The 18,741-nt window shown below is 41.5% G+C and overlaps 1 protein-coding gene across 1 annotated transcript; it reads left to right on the forward strand.

Annotated features, from left to right (window-relative positions):
• Positions 1–8,913: 8,913 nt before the first annotated feature.
• LOC138594440 (glutaredoxin domain-containing cysteine-rich protein 2) lies at positions 8,914–18,537 on the forward strand. Its single transcript, XM_069665523.1, has 5 exons — positions 8,914–9,215; positions 9,632–9,815; positions 10,812–10,921; positions 13,583–13,810; positions 17,484–18,537. The coding sequence occupies exons 1-5, from the start codon at positions 9,159–9,161 to the stop codon at positions 17,655–17,657; spliced, it is 753 nt and encodes a 250-aa protein (XP_069521624.1). The 5' UTR covers positions 8,914–9,158; the 3' UTR covers positions 17,658–18,537.
• The last annotated feature ends 204 nt before the right edge of the window (positions 18,538–18,741 follow it).

Below are 18,741 nucleotides of genomic sequence, written 5' to 3' on the forward strand. Positions count from 1 at the left end.
TTTGCATGTTTTCTGGGACAGTGTGTTTTTGACGTTGTGTATTTGCAGCACGTTTGATGTTAATGCATTTGTTTCGGCTTTTTGCTGCACCCTTTGTCCGTCGTTGCATTTATTTTAGACTTTGGCATGTGTTTTTGAATTTGAACTGTATTAGAACTTGCAGCCTGTTTCTTCTTCTGGAAGTCGGTTGGACCCTTGCAGCGCGATTGCACTTGTCGGCCACCGTAGTTTTCAGACCGGTGGAACTTTTTATAGTTGTAGAAACAGTAAGAAGAACACTTTGCTGTGATATTTAATGGCAGCTGTACATTTTGGATCCTTGTGATGACAATGAACTGAGGCGCCCTTACAGCCCGTTTCCCTTGAGGAAAATTCTCTACAGAGTTCACAAAATGGAGCTTTTAGTCATGTTAAATCTTTATATAAACTATGTTTTGTAACTTGTTCTTGACTTTGCTAAAACTCAAAAGAAGAATTGTTTTTGTAAGCACCACCTCTTAATTTTTTTTTTTAGATAAAGGAACTTCTGTCCCTTCCCAAGCCATTTAAAATTTCCAACTGGCCTTGCAACAAAATCAAACTTTGACAAAGTGTAGTAGGAGTATCTGCTGACTGCCAGTTCCGTGCCCTGATTCCCCAGCTGCTGTCCTGAATCTCATTCTGGCTGAGGATCCAGTTGGCAGAGACAGTCGTGTAGAATTTTTTGAGAGGCCCTTTTTTTTCTGAGAATGAAATTAGAAAGGGGTGGAGAGGAGGTCACATGTGGAGGCCTCTGAAACATTCCAGCTGCAGGATTCTGCATGGTTTCAAGGTTTCACGGGAGCCACCGCCACACGGCTAATTAAAATGAGATAGAAAATCAGTCCCAGTGAAGTATTAAATATTAACTCGACTTTGACTCGCAGCATCTATCATTCGGCAGACACTGTAATTAAGATAATGAAGTTTAAATGCATCAGAAGTTCTATTTAAAACGTGGAGTTTTTTTAATGACAGACTAATCTTATTCACTGTTGAAGGTTTCTGCTTTGTCATCATTTCACTCCCTTTGTAAACTTGGACAACTGAAAGTCTGCAGTATCCAAGTTTATTTGTCCTTGTACACGTATGTAAATTAAGTCATTAATTTTTTACTATGCTATTTAAGCAAGAAGCATTTTGTGGTAGGGTGAGGAGCCAGTTTGATCTAGACCTGGGCTATAATAATGTAAAATTCAAACCACTTTAAAATTGTAGTCACATCTTGCCATCGTCATCATTTTGTGGTGTAAAAAGTTGGTCAAAAAGTGTTTTTGGCATAAACAGGGTTCCCACTCTTTTTAAGAAATCATTTTCCAGGACCTTCCCGGGACATTTCTTCACAGTACAGGACAGCACTTCCTCACGAACGGTCATATAATTTAGCGGTAGGCATAGTAACTGACACATTTAACCCCAGTTTTATTCCTCCATTTTTAATGATGCAGGGTTCATGATGTGTCTGTGACGGCTACACCCATCACTGGTGACATTAACAATAATGTCGTCTGGCCGGCGAACTCTTCAGACACCAGTAGTTTTTGGTATCATGGTGTTACGACCAGTGAATGAGATGCAGAACACAGGCTCAGAGGTACTGAGATTGTACTGATGTTTATTGCAGGGAAATGGAGATGGAGGTGGGTGGATGTTGTCCAGAAGGTCGCTGAGGGAAAGATGGTATGGCAGACCGGAGGCAAGGGGTCGAGCGTGACTGGTGGAGTGGGGCAAGGTGAGGAGATGAGGAACCAGCGGGCAGCCAGCCAAGCAGGCAGGCAGATGACAGTGGTAATCCTGTGGCACAAAGAGAATACAATGACAGTCAAACAATACAGAGTGAAAAAACTTCAGCTGTCAGAAATGAATGACAGGCCTGAAACGTCGTCTACCGCAGAAGCTGAAGCAAAGATCTGGCGATGAGTGAATGGAGAGCTCTGTGTTTCCCAAAATGTGGTAGGTAATAAGCACTGGGATTTTTACTTGACAAATTACGGACATGGCCGATTCGTACTGGATTAAGCTGACAGACGACCTCCTGCAAATATCACAAATTACTAGAGGTCCCCAGGTTATACTAGTCCCGTGCAAATAGGGCTAAAGACACAGGAGGAATAACTGGTGGCACGGCCAAAGCCATAACACACTAAAGATAGTTTTTTGAATAAATGTCTGATGTTTAACATTGAATCCGTGATTTATAATGTCTCAAGTGTCCTCCTGTGACAAACAACAGCATCAGTCATTTCAGCAAGAGCGGGGACGTCTTTAAAGTGGGCCAAATTCATCTTAGAAATATGAAAAGGCCAACAAAACGTCTGACTTCACTGAAATCAGCTTGTTTCCAACCGATGATTAATGTTGTTTTTGTAACTGACACTTCACTGACATTACCAAAGTGATTTTGCTCTGACATTAAAGGTCTCCCTACTTTGATTAAGTACTTATTTCAACCTGGATTGTAATCTTGTCTATACTCTTACCTGGAAGTTTTGACCGTTAAACCTAATCAAACCATGAACATTATCAATTTATACCACCATCTATGAACAGGGTCCTTACCATGAAGAACATATGGATAATTAACTCACTTAGAGCTGCAACAGAGGTAATAAAACTACAGACAAGACACTTTGCGTTTGATGAACCGCAGCCTAATGTCGGATCAGTCCGTCTTTTTGTCTGTAACCTTCAGATGGGAAATTACATTAACGTCTACAGACATGATTTGAGACAAATATGGTCTTCCACGTTCATCTGTGGCTTCATCGCTCCTCCCTTATCTCTCCTTGGTTCCCTTTTATAGGTCCATCCATCTCTAATTCCAACCTATCACTTTCTCCTTCATTTCGTCTCCCTCTTCCTCTCTCACTCCTCCTGCCTGACAGCCTCCTGAGGGCAGAGCAAGAAAGTCAAATAGCACTATCTGAGTTTGGCGCTGGAGTGGGCAGAGAGGGAGAAAGAGAGAGTGCAGGAGAGGAGTGTTTTACATTTCAAATTGTAAAGCTCTTGTCCCTTTTTTTTTCCGGCAAACGGGATCATTACCTCCAAGCTGACGTCCGCTTACTTGAGGGGACAGATCATCGTTACTACAATCCTTGTGTGACACTCCACGTAATTCCACCTTTCCCCAAAAATGTGGCTTCCTAATGCCTGCAGGAGAACGGCCGCTACGGAGAAATTAAAGCCAGTGTTTCTGACTCACCTCTGTTCCGCTGCTGCCTTAAAATAGGTGCTGCTGATACGAGACTGAGTCGATACCATTCCCCTTGGGAGAGCGTCAAAAATAGTACAGGGAAAATAATGAGTAGATGCCTTTTAAAAGTGACAGTTTCACCTTGCTGTTTGTGGTTTAGATAAACAGAGCGCAAGTGAAGAGAGACAGGGAGAAATGAGGGTGTAACAGAGAGTGCATTACAAAAAAATGGCCCTCAGGCCTCCTTAAGAACAAAACTTAAACAGCAGCTCCTTAACACACAAAACAGTGGCTATAATAAACTTCTAAGAGCCTCTTAGACTCTCAAAATGTTATAGTAAGAGCAGCTCAGCTCAGACAGACAGCCTACTACAGTGGACCTGCTTAACTCACCCTGTCACTAGAATTATTATCAGTTCTACTTAAAGCATGATTATCATAGTTTAATCAGGAGGTTTCAGGAGACAAGTTTAGAAAAGATTGAGAATGTACAACCAACTTGGAGATTCTTCAGGTATTTAAGAGGGGTAGTGAGGCCGAGAGCAGGATAGGACACCCCCCGATGGAGTTTACACACTGGGGGTGATGGTAAAAGAAGGATGAGAGGTGGACTTCTGAAGAGCTGAATCCGGACACTGAAGACTTGAAGGTGACTGGCGGAGGAGGGTCGCAATGATCCACGCTGAAATGACAAACTGACAGCGGCAGGATGATTGGCTGGTTAAGTTCATGGCAAAATGTGGTTGGTTTAATACTTAAGAGTAAACACTCATGATTAGCTGAAGAAGAGATGCGGGGAAAGATAGAGAGGGAGTGAGAGATCTGCTGCTGGCAGATGATCTGGTGCTCCTCTCTCCTATAACAGCACCTTGATCTATTGCACGACTTCTCCCAGACCTGGGCCCTGACAGTGAATCTAACCAAAACAAAAATTATGATATTACAAAAAAGACACAGCCTCCAACACCACAAATATAATTTTTTTTCTAGATACTGTCGAAGTTTAAAACACAAAAAACTACACCTACCTCGTCCTAAACATCAGCACCACAGGTAACTTCAACAAAGCTGTGAACAACCTGAGAGACAAGGCAAGAAGGGCCTTTTACACCATCAGAAGGAATGAAAAACACAAAAAAATGTATGCAGAGCAGAATTAGGACGATATCCACTACTTATCAAAATTCAAATGAGAGCATTAAAATGTTATAACCATCTAAAAGAAAGTGCCCCCGACACGCTCCATAACAAAGCCCTCACCTCCAGAGAAACTGGAGAGAGCTGCCCCCTCAGCCAGCTGGTTCTGGGACTCCGTTCACAAGCAGAGCCCCCAGACAGAAACCTAATTTGACTAAACCAAATTATAAAACAACAAAAGGAAAACTATTTAACACATTGGAAAGAATCAACCAATAAAAACCAGAGCAAACTGGAATGCCATTTGGCCCTAAACAGAGAGTACACAGTGGCAGAGTACCTGAGCACTGTGACTGATCCAAAACTAAGGAAATCATACAGATTCAGGGAGCACAGCCTGGCCAACGAGAGACGCCGCTACAGGCCGACCTGGCTCCCTAAAGAGGACAGACTCATGCATATAGACAAAACATACTCGATTGACCGACCTCCACTGGTGCCAGGGTGAGGCAGGACGTGGTACATCCAGAAGTATGTTAACAACAGCCTGCACTCATGATAATTTACACACAGAAGTTAGAAATTTGCCACGTTGCATTATGGGGGATATGCTTCCATTTGGGTTTAAATTTGTGGCTCAATGGGGCTTGTCTTGCACACTCAGGTCCATATGCATTGTCACAGGCGAACCAAAACTAGGATTTCTTAATGAAAATGCATTAGAAGAAGATCTATAGAGCCAGCAGAGAGCATGTACTGTACCTGAGCAATGGAGCTGGTATTGTATATTGTATTTATGAAGGATAATGGGGATAATAGGGTATACATGAACTGTTAATGTGGAGACACAGAGAGACAGATTTACAGTGGCAATCATTTAAACCGAACGCAGCACGAATCCTGGCACATTAAACGATTCCTTCACAGCGATGCACCCAAAACAATTTCCCGCCTGGGTGACCGTACTTGCTTGTTCTGCAATCTGATTAAGCCGACTCTCGGTCAGGGAGGAGACAAGAGAGAGGCTTCTGGCAGCACTCCCTAGCTCTCTCTCTCTCTCTCTCTCTCTCTACCGTTCATTCACTCTCAGCTTAATATCAGTCATCTGTAACGATAATTGTGAGATTGATCTCGACATGCATGGGGTTAATGGCATCCATTTGTTAGGTTAAAATTGCTTCTTAAAGATGCAGGAAAAGTTGCCGCTGCTATCAGCACTTTCGTAATATCGATAATAACACTTCCAAACTCTGAGAATAGAATAATGTTCATGGATTTCACAATGTTTACATGTTTACACAGGCGCTCACCAATACAAAACAGATACACACACACATGCACACAAAGCTCTAACTCATGATGCCAGGAAGTGACCTCACACTGACTCAGGAGAAAGTGATGCAGACTTCAACACGTCTGCGCTCGTGTGACTGAAATCTTGAATTAATCTCTGACATGGTGATAAAATGTTCCTCAAAAGGATGCTGACTGCTTGACTCATACCCGATTAGCCTTAATAAGAGTCACACAGGCCAAATGTGGAGATGATAGAGATCCGAATTTGAAATGTGAGAGATAATTTTATCTGATGGGAACATTAAATGGAAAACAATTACTTTCCAAAGGCCTATTATTAACTATAATTTCTCCATTTGGAATATAGATAACCAACTGACCCAGTTTTTGGCACTGGGCCATTTTGTAAAATCCCCTTTTTCCTGAGAAGCTTTATCAGGAGTGTCCCACTTAACACTGTCGAGGACACTTTAAAATCAGGGAGCTTGTCAGCAGAACTGTATTTAAAGGTCATAACAAAAGGTATTCCTGATATCACAAGATGTCAAAATACAGGCTATGTGAGCGTAAGCTCAGTCAAGGTTTTTAATTCTACTGATTTACAGCACATCATTCAAATTAGGTTTTTCTGACAGCTCTTTCATTTAGTCCTGGTATCGTGCATGCTAGCTCACAGTCACACTGTCATGGTTTTACAGAGACACTTGAAAGGAACAGAGCCAAAAAGAAAAAAGTCTACACGTCCAACGGGAAAAGGCTACACTACCTTATCAATTATTGGTGTAAAGAATTGAATGGGGGATAAATGTCACATTTGTTATCTCTGATTTTTTCTTAAAGTAATAATCTCAAAGGTTCTCATGTCTGTTAAGTCACTATCTATCGGCGAATGAGGTAACACAATGGTGACTGAGCCTATGGCCCACTGATGAAAGCCTTTGCATTTGCAGTAAATAGTATTATAACAGACTGGGTGTCGGTGCAACTTTTGCGGAAAAAATCACAAGCAGCGCCCAGTTAGTGACGCGTTTTCCATCACCCAGCAGTGGTTGGTCTGCACAGAGAGCGTAGGCGGAGCTAAGCGGCTGCTTTTCTGGTGTGTTGTGTTGCGAGTAAACAGTAATCCACTATGGCTGAACAAACAAAGTAAAGATCGATGACTACAGATACAACTTCAAAAATAAGTGAAAATCCAAAGAAAAAGAAACAAACTTGATGCTCAGATGAAGACAAACAGTCTAAAAAGGAAAGCAACCGTCAGCGAGGAAAATCGAGTTACAACCGGAGCCAACCGTGGACGTCACACATGCATTATCATTTATCGCCATAGGTGCCGCTAAAGAGAACGAAACTGAGATCTTTGAGATTACCACTTTAAAACACTAAACGATTCACCTAAAATCCTATATGTTATACTATTATATAATAAATTTGTCTTGGCTTTATAAAATCCCTTTTTAATAAAACGTTTGGTGGTAAACTTAGTTCTTGTTTAATTGTTAAAGCCTCATATTAGCTTCAACTGTGATTGGGAATGATTTTTAAAGACACAACTTAAACTGCAGCTTTTGCCCCCCAAATAAAAATCTAACCTCTTTAGGGAGTGAACTGTGACCCGAATAGAAAAGAGGAACCTTTAAAGAGTTCAACACTCATTTTGATGTACAAATCATGGCATGTTAAGATTTAAACAAAGCCACACTTAAAAACATTGAGCCTTTCCTTTCATATTCCAGTACCAGACCACAAGTCTTTACACTGTGTCTAATGGATGGTAACCCTTCCTATTAGTCACAGTAAGTAGCAGGTAATTGCGAGTTTAATCCGGAATTAGGATACGTAATTTACCAAATAATTAGAGCCATTACACTAGATAGGAAAACATTTAGCATATGGTAATTTAGTTAAAACACTAATTGTGCGACTCATCAGTTCAAGTGAATGTACTGTGGAAGTGGGATGGGAAGTGTAATTATATATTATGCTTGATATCCTTAAATTTAAATTGTTTGATATAAATTTTACTATTTTTTAATCCAGTAAAATGAAAAAACAATCTTTCTTTACTTTCCACTTTTGCTAAAATATTTTTAGAAATTGGAAGTAGCAGATGTTTGGCAGTGATATTAATCTGTTTGATTTGTCTTTGATTCTTCTTAGATTCTAGACGAGGTCCCTGAGCGATGTCTGCTGGAGAAAACTTCTTACCATTGCAGGTACTCTGTGGATTAAACTGTCGATAAAAATGACGCAGACTCATCCATTCACCTTATTCAGACAGCAGACATTTTCCTCTGATGTCATACTCAGGAGCTCAAATGCAACTGTCTGCTGTTCTCCAGGTTTGCAATTTGTATTCAAATGTTTTTCATTCCACCTCTTCTCCATTGTTCCATTGAGCATCCGAAAGGCAATGGATAGTGAAAAAAGTGAAGGAAAACGGGGGATATTTCAAGTTAAAAAAGTGTATTTAATAACTGGTTAGCTGTCCTAACACAACATATAATGTTAGCATTCAACCACTGCCTAGCTAACAATTTATAGTCTTACAAGATATGACAGGGGCACTAATTCCTAGCCAACAGCAATTTTAGTCAGCTAACATTAGCTGGACTGACTTTGCTGTTGGTAGGCTACCTAATGTGTTGTTAAAATGGCTGTTTGCCTTCAAATAGGTCTCCCAGGACTTTCACTATCTATTGTCATTGGAGAAATGATTGCTATAGTTTGTCAGATGATTTGCAAACCTGGAATGCAGCATTGTTACATCTTTTGAGCTGCCTACCGTTAGCATGACGTCAAAGGAAAATGGCTGCTGCTTGAATGTGGTGAATTCAAATGCACACGTCCAAACACACACATGCAAAAAGGCAAACTTAAAGCATAAAGGAAAATGTTATTTGAGTGTCATACAACTGGTTATCATAGATAAAGGCAAACATATCTCGTATGCTAGCTACAAACATCAAATATCATGTTTACTTTTAAACACTACTGCACTCGGCTCCAGTCCAATAACAGGCACTCCTACAACTACATCTCCCACGCACACACACAGCCTCACTCTTTCTCTCTCTCCCTTACACACACAAACACACAGTTCTCCACACAGACTCCAACTACCTTCTATTCTGGTGATCATAATTATTTGATGACAGGGCTTCTGGTTTCTCAACCACGCTTTTGTACACACGATCTGGCTGTGAATTATTTAGCACGGAGAGCTAGAAAGGTGGTCCCTTAAAACAGCAGGTGCAGTCAAACTCAGGAGGCAGGACACACAGGGAGAGCTTTACTTCATCTACTCATCCACCCACTGCTTACACACAGCTCTTCAGTCGTGCACTCGTACCCTGTGCTTCCATCTAGCTGTACATTTTTTTCATCGATCCATCAGTGCTTCCTTTCATCGCAACAGGCACCACTATGTCCAGCTGATGTCAATTCTCCCCAGGTGAGGACTTTTTCGTATGGACTGACCCTCGCTCCGTGTCTTCGTCCTCAATCAGCAACCATGGAGGAACTCCAGAGAAAACTGAATCAGCGCTATGAAGGCACCAAGCCCAGAAAGGTGAGTTGTTTACTGGAACACTTTTCTTTAAAATTCATGGGAAGTATTTTTATAACAGTACTGTGCTGAGAATAAGACATATTGAGGTCATGTCTGATCTTTCCGTTAAAGGTTTTTTATGCAGTTGCCTTAATATCAGTGGCATATTGCTTTAAGTCATAGCACACAAATAGCTGAAGCGCTTGAAGATAGTTCTCAGCTGACAGAGGGAATGAAACAGGATGTTAGCTTGTATGTTGAAATGCTAAAAAAATATTTTTAGATGCACCTCTTGTCTGATTTAAAAGCGTTTTTTCTACTCATAGTTCTTATTGTCTATGCTAGCAAGCTGTGAAAATTAGTCCCTATTGTACTCAAAGTGTAAAATCTTGAAGACTGTTGAGTGAAATGTGAATGTCACCCTCACCTCAAAACAGGTGAGGTTCAAGCTGGCGTCATCCTACAGCGGTCGGGTGCTGAAGCACGTGTATGAGGACGGTCAGGAGCTCGAAAGTCCGGAGGAGAAATACCCTCACAGCTTCGTTCACCGCAAGATCCCACCCAGCCACCTGGAGATGGAGCAGCTCTGTGGGTTTGAGGATACTCATGGGGACCAACAAGGTGGGTTTTTAAAACTTGTCAAACATACTGGTCCACTTTGTCTTACTTTATAAACGTAACAGCATTGAGATTTGTTTGTGTGGCCTTTGTACATTTGTAGGCAAAATCGTTATCAGTTATGAGTCTAGTATGTTCATACTGTATGTCACTTTATAGGCTACTGGTGAAGTAATAAAATCTGCACTGAATCTCTCATAAGGTTGTGTAACACTGATGCTACAGCAATCTAGCTAAAGTTAAATCTAGCTAAACCCTGTACATTTGTTTTCACAGTTACTATTCAGGCAGCTATAGGCTACAAGAAATTACAGCTGCATACGCCAGAGGAGCTTAAATAAGCTGTGACCTTGTTAGAATTTTTGAGAAACCCGCTTTTTGCTTTGTTGCAGAGAGTTACATGAGAAGTTTAAAACCACCCTGGAAGCTGTAAGGTAAAAAATAAGCAACCGCCAACAGCTGCTTAGCTTACATAGCATAACGACTGGTAACAGTGGGGAAAGCTAGCCTTGCTATGTAGAAAGCCAACCTCATTTACCTACCAATGCTGCTTACACTCTAATCAACACTGACTTAAAATTAAGATTAACCATTTGACAGCATAGGTGAAAAGGACGCTACCGCAAGCAGCCGCTGGGCTTAGCTTAGCATGAAGACTGGAAACAGGTGGGAGAGCTAGTCTACTAGTACCAGTAAGTAACTAATTAGTACTACTAATAACTAGGCTACTCAAAACATGACTTATTAGTATGTTTTAAATTAGTATGTTGTAAACAAAGAAGGTTTGGTAATGCTAGCGTGCTATGCAAGCTGACAAAGCTAGCATAGGAGGTTACAGTTTGTTAGCTAGATATTCCTAGTTAGCTAGTTTCCAGTAATTTGTGGTTGTGAATTGTCGGCTTTTGTCTCGTAGAAGAAGAAACGAGGATAAGAGTCTGAATCTCTAATAGGCTACAAGTTCTCACTCGATCCTGTCAACATGTTTTACTTTGTACCCAGGTGTCTATCCCCCAACAGGGCTCATTGCCCAGAGAATAAACGTGTACAGAGGTATGGGAAGCTACAAGCCTTCTGCAGGCCAGACTGAGGGAGCAGAGGGAGACGACACAGTAAGCAATGCTGCTTGAATGGTTTTGATTTAGCATATTTTGATATTAATCAACATCATCTTAGATTAGATCTCTCATTAGCAGAGTCAGTTTTGTCTGTCTGATTGTTAAGTGCTTAGATCTGCCTCAATGTCTTTATTCATTCCCCAGTGCAGCGTAAATGAACTGGAATTGAAAATAATAACCATGGCAACAGTTTAATTTCATCAAAAGACAAAAATAATTTCTTAGTACCATAAAACAGTACATCTCAATGATAACTTTACTGGGCCAGGGTACAAATTCCTTCTTTTTAAAAGAGCAAATCTATGTGTTTGTGTGTTTGCAAACCTTCTGGGTGCAGATTTATCAGTATTATCATCCCTGTACTGCTGGAAATTGTATCTAGTACAGATAAACTATTGGTTCAAAATATGTACTTATTTATGAATGAGGTGTCTAAAAGTATTGTCTGCAGTTTCAATCAACTGCACCAGAGAACAGAACGTTTACACCTTAAATGTATGATGCTGTGTTTCTAAAAGCCTTTGAATGGTGGAGTCCTAATTTTGGAGCAGCATCACTACACTGTGTCTTTGTACTTACATAAAGGGAATTATAATAAGTATTACAGGAAGGGTTGGTATACCCCGAAGAGCATTGCGAGCCTACATATGCTGACAACAGACACGCCAAAATATACACATACAGAATTAGCAGCCAACACAATGTAATTCAATAATTAATTCCTACATCTTAAGAGCAGAACAAGCGATCCAGACTTAAATTAGAAAGTGGGAACAATCTGTGCGTGATCATAGCACCAACTACATGCTGTTCAGTACAAATTGTACAACAATTAAAGTGGAACAATAACGGCAACAAAACAGTTCATACGACAGAAAAGAGACGATGTTGCTGAGCTGCTGACAGTGGCTTCATTACTGCAGCAGGCTGAGAGGGAGGTCAGCTACATCGCCTGCTGGCTTAGTGTCACTTTCATTCCTTTATCCTCTAAACAAAGGCACGCGGTGGCCCTGGTCACCAAGGCCAGTATTTATCACATTTATCAGCGGAAAACAGCAATCTGGATTTAGTATATCCCCATTAGAGCATTATTGAAAGGGTGGCACAGTGGCCAAAGAGGAGCACCCCTGCTGTACAAGGTCTAATGAGCTCCCAACATATGACTTCAGCGCCTTCTCTTTCTAATAAATAATACGAGCAACTTCCTAACAAAAAATGTCTAGCAGACTTTCATTTCTGATTCTATGAAACCCATCAGATCATTTTAAAAGTTCAAATACACAAACCTTTTTTCAGAAAGCGGCTTTGAAAGCCAAGGTGTATTTTGGCAAGAAACATCCAATCACAGAGCTTTAAATCCTGTAACATAATGCTGCTAATGGTGCTCGGAAGCTCAAGATTATGTTGAGAAAACCAATTTTTCATTCTGCTGCTTGAATCAGTTCACTGGCTCAATTTTGGAAACATTCAGAAACTGTGGTGCCTTATTTTGTTGTCAGCTGCAAAGAGGAATTTGGAACCGTGGTGTTTAAACGGATGAAATGAAATGGAAGTACGGAGTGGTGGAAACATTTGTGGATGCAGCAGCTTCTTTCATTTCAAAATTCTGGTAACATAATCTGCATCCTCAAAAATGTATGTTTCATTTCCTCACCAGCATGATTCTTTTGTTTTAAGAAAATGATGAAAGTGCAATGAATAAATGAACAAACACTTTAAAATACTGATGGATTCTGTATGTAGCTATTGGGAAAGATTCTAAACTGACTGGTGGACGGAGCTAGAAATATAAGCCTCTGTAGGTCGTTGGTATGTTAATCGATGTGTAATCAAGATGAACGACGCGTCTACATGTTTGTCATTTGGAGCCAGAGTTGTGCAGTAGAGACCGGTGGGTGGAGCCGATGTAGCCACTTCCGCTAACCAAGAAACACCAAAAAACAAGACTAGGTCAAACCCTAGTATGTGGCTGACTGCATCAGGTCAGTGTGCACTTTTGTGGGCAGTGTGTTACTCTACTCTGCTAATCTGGAACAGATCAGCTGCAGGAGCCGTATTTGTCAACAGAGCTGTCAATCATAATTTTTACAGCATCAAATAACTAATTAAAAATAAACTTGTCAGAACACTAAAAGACGTGAATCAGCATGATAAGAACTAACTATAATGACAGAAACCGTGTTTGAGAAAAATTTATAGTTTGACTCATGTCCCATCTGTTAACATGGAGGAGGCGGGCTTTATGACCTATACTGCAGCCAGTCAGCAGGGGGCGCTCCAAATGTTTTGGCTTCACTTTAAAGGAGCCGTCATGTCGTCCATCTTTCCAAGCGTTTCTTCCTAGACTCTAGATTTTCACCCAGGAAGAAATCTGTTATGTAGTTTCCAATTCCTCCACCACCGGAAGCTTCAGTAGACCAGAAAGCAGCTGCAAACCATGTTGTGTTTTGCACAGCTGCACTCAACTAGAAAAGCCCCTTTCTCACCTACCCAAAGAAAGCCCAGAGCAAAATGTGGGTTAGTTCTCTGAGTTGCAGGAAGGAAAGTGGGGAAATGTCGGAAACATCTCACACAAGTGGAGGCTAAATAAAATACTTTGTCTTAGGATGCACCACCTGTAGTGTGGGATTATCCAACATGTTGTCTTTCCTTCAGTCATCCGTTTTGGATTTCGGCAAGATAATCATCTACACCAGCAACCTGCGCATCATCAGAGCACCACCCAGGAACCCTGAAGCATTACGGCACCACACAGCGGCTCCTGTTGACTTTGAGGGATACCCGAAGGCCAAGGAGAGGGGGAGCAGGAGGAGGGCTAAAGCTATTTGTCCACAGGACGGGGAGGAGAAGGAGGAGAAACAGATCAGCGACGCAGAGACTAAGGTAATGATCCTTGGCCAAATTATTCTCAGTGGTGTGGTAGGGTTTTTATCACCCTGTTTCTGTTCCTTGGTGTTCTCAGTCTCACCGTGTGGTCCCACCTCCTCTCTCCCTCTCTACCTTTCTCTGCGTATGTCTCCAGCCATCCTTTCTTTACTTTATCTTTGCTTTCAAGAGGATAACTGCGGGGTCTTCTGTGCAGCCATATTGTTGCAATTTGTTACCGTTCACAGAGGGGTTTTTTTCACTCTCATCCCACAATCTCCTCTGTGTTTCCTTGTAACTGCCACCTTCTTTGTCCCGCTGCAACAACCACCATCCCATTGTCCTGGTGTTATCTGTCAACTGTGAACGCATAGTGATGAGTCCACAGTTTTTACTCTGTCCTTGCAGCATTTGCCTGCCACTTGCCAGCCTGCAAGGATACCCAGCCCGCTATTATCCCCTCCCTCTCACCTCCTCGGCTGATTACTGTTCTCTTCTCCTCACTCCCTCCATTCTTTTCTCACCTCTCTCGTTATTTTCTCATTTTCTCTGCCTCTAGAAGAAGAAAAAAAGGTTATCCTCAGCTTTTTTCATTATATGGCAATCTCCCTCCTCTTTTATAGTCTCTTTTCTTTATCATCTTGCCTTGTTGCCCAAACTCCAAGTTAGTTAATTTTCCATTGTCTTCATTTGTAACACAGGCCTCAATTTATACTTTGCAACTGACAAAGATTTCACTGCTGAACATCAGAACATCACCAACTGTTTGTGCAGCTCAAACCAATGTACGCTTAGATACACCAAAAATTTATATCAAAGCATCGTCCAATCTCTTTCCAACAGCTACACCGTTCCAGCCAACCAATTACGGACCATATCGAAACACAGCGCTGTGTTTTCAGCAGATTTGGTGGTTATCAGCCCATTACATGGCCATTATCAGTTCTCATCAGGGGCACAGATACGAGGCAGTGGGCTCTACTCTATCTCGACTAATCGACTTAGTAGACTTATCTATTGGATGGAATTTACATTCAGGCTGTTGACATTCACTTGCCGCTAAATACGAAAGCTTTGTCATGCTCCGTCACATCTCATACAGACGCGCATGGTATCCCTTAGAGTTTACATGAGGCACACCGGACTTTCAACTAAATACAGCGGACACCCATAATACGTTTTCACAGAGGAGACTGGGGTTCAAGGTCAAAAAGTCAATGTTGTCTCAATAGTGTTTTTGAACCATTTCAATGCAACGTTACATGCACGCAATTAAAAAGTAACTTGTTACGTCACTGCGTTACCTACTGAGAAAAGTAACGCATTGAGCACTTTTACGTTACCAAAAATTAAAAACCCCTTTGCGACTCGTTACGTAGTCGGTTATATTCGGCTGTGTTTACGGCCAATATTCTGTAACTCTGCAGCCTAATAACAGGAAAGACAGACACAGTGTAACAGCTCTTTACTATGCTAACAATCTGACAGTGAACTTGGCAGAGGCGTACAGTGTTAGGCGCAGCTGTTTCAAAGACAACAATACAACACCGGCTCTTAGTCTCACCAGTGTCCTCCAGGCACAACTTACATTTCACTGTGATGATGCTCTTGTCACTTTTACCCCAAAATTTATAATAATGGGAATATTTCCACCAAGTAAATGCTGTCCACTCTGCCAATCTCGCTAGTTGAATTAGCTAGCAATGCATGTGCACAGACACAACTGTAGGTATACCTTCCGGTGGTATGCAGCTTCCTGCCAAGAAGTAGGAGTCAAACAGAAACAGTGCTTTTGGGAGATACTGCATTTTTCTTTACAGTAACGGATTCCTTAGTAACTAAGTAACCCTCAAATTCCACAGGATCTGTCTCCGGCGCGTTCTGTGTGCGCCGTGACCTCCGGAGTCGATCACGCCCATTCGAGTCAATGCGCGTGATTCCACAGCACGAGCCGCAGTCCGTCTCAGAAGCATCTCTCCGCTCTGTTCCGCTAAAAATATGCACCGGATCTATTTTGGACAGAGGTCGCTTCAAGCACGCGTCAAGCTGAACAGAGCAGATTGTTCCAAACAGGAAGTCAGACACGAAAACAGCATACAGCATCCGGTCATTTCAAAATAAAACACCATGTACCGACCGGTACAGACGCCCGTTTTTTCTGTTTTCATAACAACAACACACTGAAATCTTGAAAAAAGAACACTTTTAATTAAGTAGTGTACGCCATGGTAGAAGCACATTGCGGAATGATCTCCAAATGAGCAGATAATCAACGTTGGAGGTGCAAACTGAACTGTTGTTGCTCTGTTTAACATTGATGTTATTGTGTGATTTCACAATTCTTGCTGCACTGCGGAACAGACATGCTTCCTGTGGGCGAGGGCCCTCTGACGGACCAGAACCGCGGCACAGCCGGAACGCGCCGGACACGGATCCTGTGGGATGGAGGCATAACAGATTACTTGACTTGCAGAACACGTTACGTTACTGTTTACAACAAAAAAGGGATTACTTCAACGCGTTACCACCAAGACTATTTATTATTGCAATGTTGAACCAATGATTGCAACTATTTGATTCAAATTGTAGCCAGTAGTGTGAACTTTGAAACTACGCTTTGGATTCCTTAAGCGCTGGTACCCAAAAACTTAAATACGCTTGAAACCTTAAAGAAACACTGTGGAGTCAACTCCAGGTCAAAAAGATTTTGAGCTCGCAGAATAATGCTTGGGATTGAGATTTGGATTGGACAGTTTAGCTTCCTCTTATTGGAGAAACAGTCAAAATTCGTGCTTGTAACTCACAACTCGTAGCTTGTAACGTCACACATGCACATAGGAAATTTGTGTCTGTAATTTACACTTCTCAAAGTTGAAAATATTGTGGCACAAATTTTAAGTCCACATACACAAATTGTTTCTACAGGTGCAAAAACTTTTCACACATGCAAATTTTATCTGTGAGCCAAAAATATTTTTACACCAGCAAAACGTATGTGCAAATTCACAAACGTGAATGAACATTTTCGCATGCACACAAAAGTTATGAAATTATTTGTGAACATTATTTTGCAAGCTCCAAATCTTTTTGACCTTTATTTGACCTACACTTCCCAGTTCCTCTCAAAAACAAACACCTCACAGACCTCACTTGGAAGAGGTGCCACTGAGTTCATTGCACATCCTCTGTTACTGCTGCTATCCCCCCCTTATCTCGATGATCCTCTACAGGCTGCTGCTCGTTATTGTACATTTCGCAGTCATGACCAGATGCTTTTAAAATGACTGACCAGCTGTACAACATCCAGCAACACAGCTACTTATCAAATGTATTTAATTAGAAACAAATTGGGTAAAATCCTCTCTGTACTTAAGCTTGTTTAGTGTTTGCCAGCAGTCAGGCTGACGCTGTGTTAATGTTTGCTGTTAATGGACTGTCTAAAGGTGTTGCATGTTAATCAGTTTTGAGACAGATGCAGAATATGAATGTTTATTAGCGACACATTTGACATTAAATATCTTATAGTTAAGCTACTGCTGTCAAACTTCCCTGTTCACCTCAATCTCAATCCCCGTTTCTTGTCGTTCTAACCCTCTTCCTCCTCTTAACCCTTTGCTCACCTCACACTTCCTCTCCTCACCTCCGCCGTCTCCTCCTTTTCACTCCTCTAATGTGTTTTTTCTTACTCCAGGAGGCCGACAGCTGCCAGCATTGTGGCGGGTCGGGCTGCGCTCCCTGCTCTCTGTGTCACGGCAGCAAGCTGTCCATGCTGGCGAACCGCTTCAATGAGTCCATCAGTGATCTGCGTTGCCAAGCCTGCTACCCCCATGGCCTGGAGAAGTGCCAGTCCTGCTCCAGCAAATAGCGCTGCTTGGCTGACACCCATGTCTGGCAGGGAGCGAGTGAGCGAGTGAATGAAAGTGTGTAGCTGCGAGTGAGCGTACTATTGCTTTGTCAGGATTGTCTCAGCAGCAATATTGCTCTAATCCAAAATGTTCTTGGTGGGGCTTTTTCGAAGCACTTCTAGGAAGCATAAGCCATCATTGGAAAGGGGAATTGTGACTGTGCAGCGGGCACAAAATCATAAAATACAATTACTGTGTGCAGTGAACATGGCTTGCGATAACACAAATACATAATCACTTTTTTGTTGTCACATTATTTTGCATCTGCACCCGACTTCCTGATAAAGCCGGGTTCCACGACAGAGTTATCATTTTAATTAAAATGATGCAAACGTTTTGCATTCTATTTCATCTACTGGGCGCGCTGCCCTTTCCCTATCTTCACTCTCTTTTTAACACAGAGAATGAAACCTTTTACATCCCAACACGATGTTCTGTATGAGGTTAAATGGTGTTTCATTTCTTCACAGAGGGAAAGGAAATGAAAAGAAGGAAAGTGAAATACTGACATTAAAAGATGAGAGCGAACGAGTCAGGACGAGACTGTTTCATAAAGTTTAACAACATCAATGAAATGTGATCAATGATTTAAGTGCTCTCAATCCAACAATGTTAATATGCACTACTCTTTTGATAGGATGTACAGCCACAACTATGTTGTCCGTATGACTTAAGTAAGATTTAAGTTTTGAACATATCAGAGATTGAGATGTGAACAGATGATGGATAAATGAAGGTGGTTGTGATGCTGTTTCATTCTCAGGTTATCGTCTGTCCAACTTCTTTCAAAGCTCTGTTAACACAGTTTTGTTATATAAATGAAATTTAACACCCACTTCATTTTCAGCGCTTCTCCTTTTATTGTGCACTGTAAAACCTCACAGTCTATCTTAATAAAAGAAGTTAAATTAACTCAATCCTCAAGGAAATCTGGTGTAACTAATCTCAATGAATTAGCAGTAACTCAAAAATGATTATTGTGGTAGTAACTCATTTTGAGTGATGCTTATTTTTGGAGCACTTTAAGGCTGCTTTCACACCTAA

This window comes from Semicossyphus pulcher, unplaced genomic scaffold (assembly GCF_022749685.1).
Source record: "Semicossyphus pulcher isolate SPU_LCO1_2020_fin unplaced genomic scaffold, fSemPul1.0.p SCAF_10, whole genome shotgun sequence".
NCBI classification, from domain to species: Eukaryota; Metazoa; Chordata; class Actinopteri; order Labriformes; family Labridae; genus Semicossyphus; species Semicossyphus pulcher.